The sequence below is a fragment of the Saccostrea cucullata genome, unplaced genomic scaffold (genome assembly GCF_032062105.1).
Source record: "Saccostrea cucullata isolate Sc308-1 unplaced genomic scaffold, CSIRO_AGI_Scuc_v1 ctg23055, whole genome shotgun sequence".
NCBI lineage: Eukaryota > Metazoa > Mollusca > Bivalvia > Ostreida > Ostreidae > Saccostrea > Saccostrea cuccullata.
Window position 1 is genome coordinate 1 of NW_026933147.1, and position 4,624 is coordinate 4,624.

At 34.6% G+C, this 4,624-nt stretch overlaps 1 protein-coding gene across 1 annotated transcript; it reads left to right on the forward strand.

The window, feature by feature from the left end:
* Positions 1-701: 701 nt before the first annotated feature.
* On the forward strand, positions 702-3,919 carry LOC134237398 (uncharacterized; the record flags this gene model as incomplete). Its single annotated transcript, XM_062719503.1, has 4 exons — positions 702-864; positions 2,397-2,573; positions 3,257-3,430; positions 3,749-3,919. Coding segments are annotated over exons 2-4 (414 nt in total), but the record flags the coding sequence as incomplete, so codon positions are not given.
* Positions 3,920-4,624: the final 705 nt, after the last annotated feature.

Consider the following 4,624-nt stretch of genomic DNA (forward strand, 5'->3'; position numbering starts at 1 on the left):
TTTGTATTATTTCATCATGTATATTATTAGTAACATTAAGTTTCTTGAACATTCCAGAGTGGTCAACATGTTCGGTCATTTTTCTAGAACATTCTTGAACTTTGTGCATGTCCAGAACTTTCCAGTAATATCATGTATTTACAATTTCTAGAATATTCTAGATTTATATTACTGTATAAATACCCTGTCAATTCGATGCAGAGAATAGAATTGTCGTATAAGCATCATTGAGGTATTACTGGGATATAATTTCACTGGGACATTGTGTGCAGCAACGGACACTCTGATGTATGTATTTTTAGATTTTTGCTAAGTTTGTACTTAATGATTTGTATATTACTGTAAATAAATTATTGTTAAGTTTAAACTGTGTGATTGATCTTTGCTGGCATTTAGGGTTATTCTGACCCATAACAGAATTGGGGGCTGTTTGCTTTTAATTGAGTGTTAACTTTTCCTAAGGTCTGAATAATATCTTTTCTAAAGTAAGACAACGAACAGATTTCTTAATTTGTCTATCATGGAATTAACTCTGAATTATTTCTCATTTTCATGTTTCTTGATTTCCCCAATCTTTTTCAATTTACAAACCTATTGGACCTATCCAGTATTGATAAAGGTGAAGTTAAAAAGTTATATCCTTATAATATGAGTATTAATTCAACTCTATTTCAGCTCTTGTAGTTGTAGTCAATGGGGGCTGGAGTGACTGGAGCCTTTGGAGCCATTGTTCTGGGACGTGTGGCAGAGGAACGATGACACGACAAAGAACTTGTACAAGTCCTAGGCCTGCTCATGGCGGTGCCAGCTGTGTTGGAACAACTATAGAAACAAAAAGCTGTAGAACTTATCACCACTGTCCAAGTAAGAAGCTCCCTCTCCCTCTTTCTTGTGAAATCACTACTTTTCGTGAGAATTAAATTTTCGTTTTCGAGGTATGGAGAGACCTTCGAATTTACGGCCACCTCAAAATATGAGATTTCACAAGTATTACTACTCAACTTTTCCAAAATCTCAAAATCAAATCCCAAACTGAAATATATGTAATTTTACCGTATATTAATACCAACTTTCTGAAATTCGGAAAGTAACGCTTCAAGATTGTTGGCATATAAATGAAAATATTTTTAAAAATTGTTGAGCATGCTCTTGCGCAATTAATCAACTGAACGATATAAACTACATATGTTGGTGTGATAAGAAGACATTGCTACATAAGTAGTGATAGTTGAAGATTGAAATTGAAGGCATCACTTTTATCAACATATTGTAAGGTTATCGTTAGGTTAACATTAACGTCTTTTTAGTGAAATACACATGTATAAAAATACGATTTAATTTAAGTTGTAACACGTCATATGATTGGATTAATGATTTATTTTATATTGTATAACATAAGTTGTCTATGTCAAAATGAGTTACGTCAAAAACGCATTACTCCGCTTGACTTTAATTTTAAAATACTAGTATGTTTAATATGAGGGGGACGATAAAAGGTTTCAATAAGAAGGCGTGGGAAAGGTGACAATTGATTTTGGACTCGATAAGCTCCCAATTGACGTTTATTATGGTTGTAAAACTTTGATTTTTATTTGAAACAAAAGACATTCTACTGTTTTGGTAAAACATAGATTCTTTTGCCTGTCTTGTATATATTGAGTGTTAACTTTTCCTAAGGTCTGCATAATAAATGTGGTGTTATCTTTTCTAAAGTAAGACAGCACGCAGATTCCTTTGGGTGACATGGAATTAACTCTGAAGTATTTCTCATTTTCATGTTTCTTGATTTCCCTGATCTTTTCCAATCTACACATCTAATTGGGCCTACCCAGTGTTGATGAAAATGAAGTTAAAAAGTCGTTTTCCTATAATTTGAGAAATAATCCAACTCTAGTTCAAATCTGTTCCACATATAAAGGAAATGCCTTTCTTAATGATCTATGTCGAATTATAGCAGATGTTACTTTGCTAAGTGTTACTTTTGCTTTTACAGGGATTGCATCCTTGCAATTTCAGGGATTTGAGAAACACGTTGTCGTTGAACCATTGGCAAATTTCATTTGATATTTTAGGGCGTACATGTACTTCGCTCATTGAGAGGCACCAATCAAATAAAAGTCCATCAATAGTTAGATAAACAGAAAAGATTAGTTGACCCCTCAAAAATGCACCTTTTACAAGCTGTTATCATAGAAAGATTGCCTTAATATGATTGATTGAGAGAGAGAAAAGAAAAAACTATCAAAATTTATAATTTTTTCGAAAGATATCTTTGCAGTTAGCCCATGAGCCTTAAGTGTAATTTGTCAGGGGTCCAACGGCAATGTGTTGCCTCGGGACCCCTGGCATTGCAAGGATACAACGATTGGTGCGTTTGGGTTTTTTTTTGTGTGTAGTAGTCGATGGGGGCTGGAGTAACTGGAACCTTTGGAGCCATTGTTCTGGGAACTGTGGCAGAGGAACGATGACACGACAAAGAACTTGTACAAATCCCAGCCCAGCTCATGGCGGTGCCAGCTGTGTTGGAACATCTACAGAAACAAAAAGCTGTAGAACTTATCACCGCTGTCCAAGTAAGAAGTTTCAACCTATGCATCCATCCATTTATCCATCCATCTTTCTTTCGTTCCTGACTCTCAAAACAAATATAACTTCATACGATGTAACTAATAACTCTTCAGTATATCATAATTAAACAGTTAAGAGAGACAGATTTATATTTATCTAAAATAACTGAGGAAAGCACATTATATTTAATGTATTTTAATCTAGGTTGGAATCAGTGGGGATTTTATGATTCTTGCATTTTAATAAATGGTCGTAGAAAAGAGATAATTATAAAACCACGATCAAGTGGTGTTTAAGCCAATGGAAACATTTTAGGCATTTTGCAGGCATTGTAATAAAACAAAAATTCTTCTAAATGGCTCTAAAGCTCATCTAAGTCATATTCATATTGAAGTTTTCCAATTTTGTGTGGATACGGAAAAGCTTTTAGGTAGGACAGAGGTAAAGTGGGAGCAAAGATGGGCTCATAGTTTTGTAAAAATCGTTAAAAATTTTCTAACGAAGAACATTTCTTAATTAATTAAGACAAGGGTTATGTCTCACGTTCTCTTCTCTTTAATTAAATTTTCCCATTTGTTTTTCATTTTTATATGTGTATTTTATGGACTGAGAAACTTAAAAAATAAAATCTCTTATACTTTTACACGATGAAACCCTAAGTAACCTTGTTTGGATCCTTGGATTGCAGCCAGTGGTGGCTGGAGTCAGTGGAGCCCGTTTAGCCACTGTTCCAATACTTGTGGAGATGGGAGGAAGTACAGAACAAGGACGTGTTCTAACCCTAGACCTGTCAACGGAGGCGCAGATTGTGTTGGTCTGTCGTCCGAGTCCATCGCCTGTAGACATCGTCGTCAATGTCCAGGTGAGAAAGATATAGCTATATCACTCTTTTTAACAAGGAAAAAAGGTGTGTTTTGTGATTAAGTCTTGTTTCCGTTGTTGTTTTGTGAAAAGATAGAGCTGAGTACTGGACTCCTTGCTAATGCAATGACATATACTGTGTAAAATATTTTCAATTTTTGAAGGATTTAGAATCTTATTCAGGTTTCAATCGGTGATGAAGAACCTCTTTTTGACGAAACCCCTGATACGGGTAAAGAAATACGATAGTATACCAAACGCAAACAAAGCAATGTGTCTTAACATTAAAGGAATAAATAACGTGTTACTTTAAATGCAGTTGACGGCCAATGGAGTAGTTGGAGTCCATACAGTACTTGCAGTACGACTTGTGGATATGGTACAACAATACGATACAGGTCTTGTTCGAATCCAGCGCCATTACATCGAGGAAAGTCGTGTTATGGGAGTACTTCAGAGAAGAAACCGTGTTACATTGCTCCATGCCCTGGTAAATTAATCAGTAAACCAATCTATTTACAAGACTACATGTACATGTAACAAAAATACGTGTGTAGAATAATTTCAAATCTTAAAATTAATTTACTCATATGGAACGTCAAATTAATATATATTCAAATATATGAACCTATCTTCACTCAGTTGTACCTATCTTCAAATCAATTATACCTATCTTTAAATAAATGAAATATAGGTTTCATTTTAATTATACCTTTAATTCGGTACCTGTAAAGTGCAAACGAAACAGAAACGAAACGAACTGAAACGAAACGAAATCTGCCGAAACGAAACGAAATTTACCGAAACGAAATCTACCGAAACGAAACGAAACCTACCGAAACGAAACGAAATCAAAACGAAACCCAACGAAAACCAAACAAAACTATAGAAAATTGTTTTTCAAATCAAGGTACATGTAAATAATTATATATGTGTAACTGCATGTGGACTTTTTCTACTTCAAATAAAGGACAAGGGACACGGGTAGAGACTCATATTTGGCCCCCGATTTTGGGAGTCTTTCAGAAAATGATCCAACAGTTTATCCATAAAAACTTGCTGTGCACCCCTTCCCCACAAAATGAGTATTGGTTCTAAGATTTAGAATATACAGAGGTCACAGTGAGGTAGGGAATAGGTTTATTTTCGAATTTTCTCATTTTTATGCAAATTTTGATCGATTTTTCCGAACACA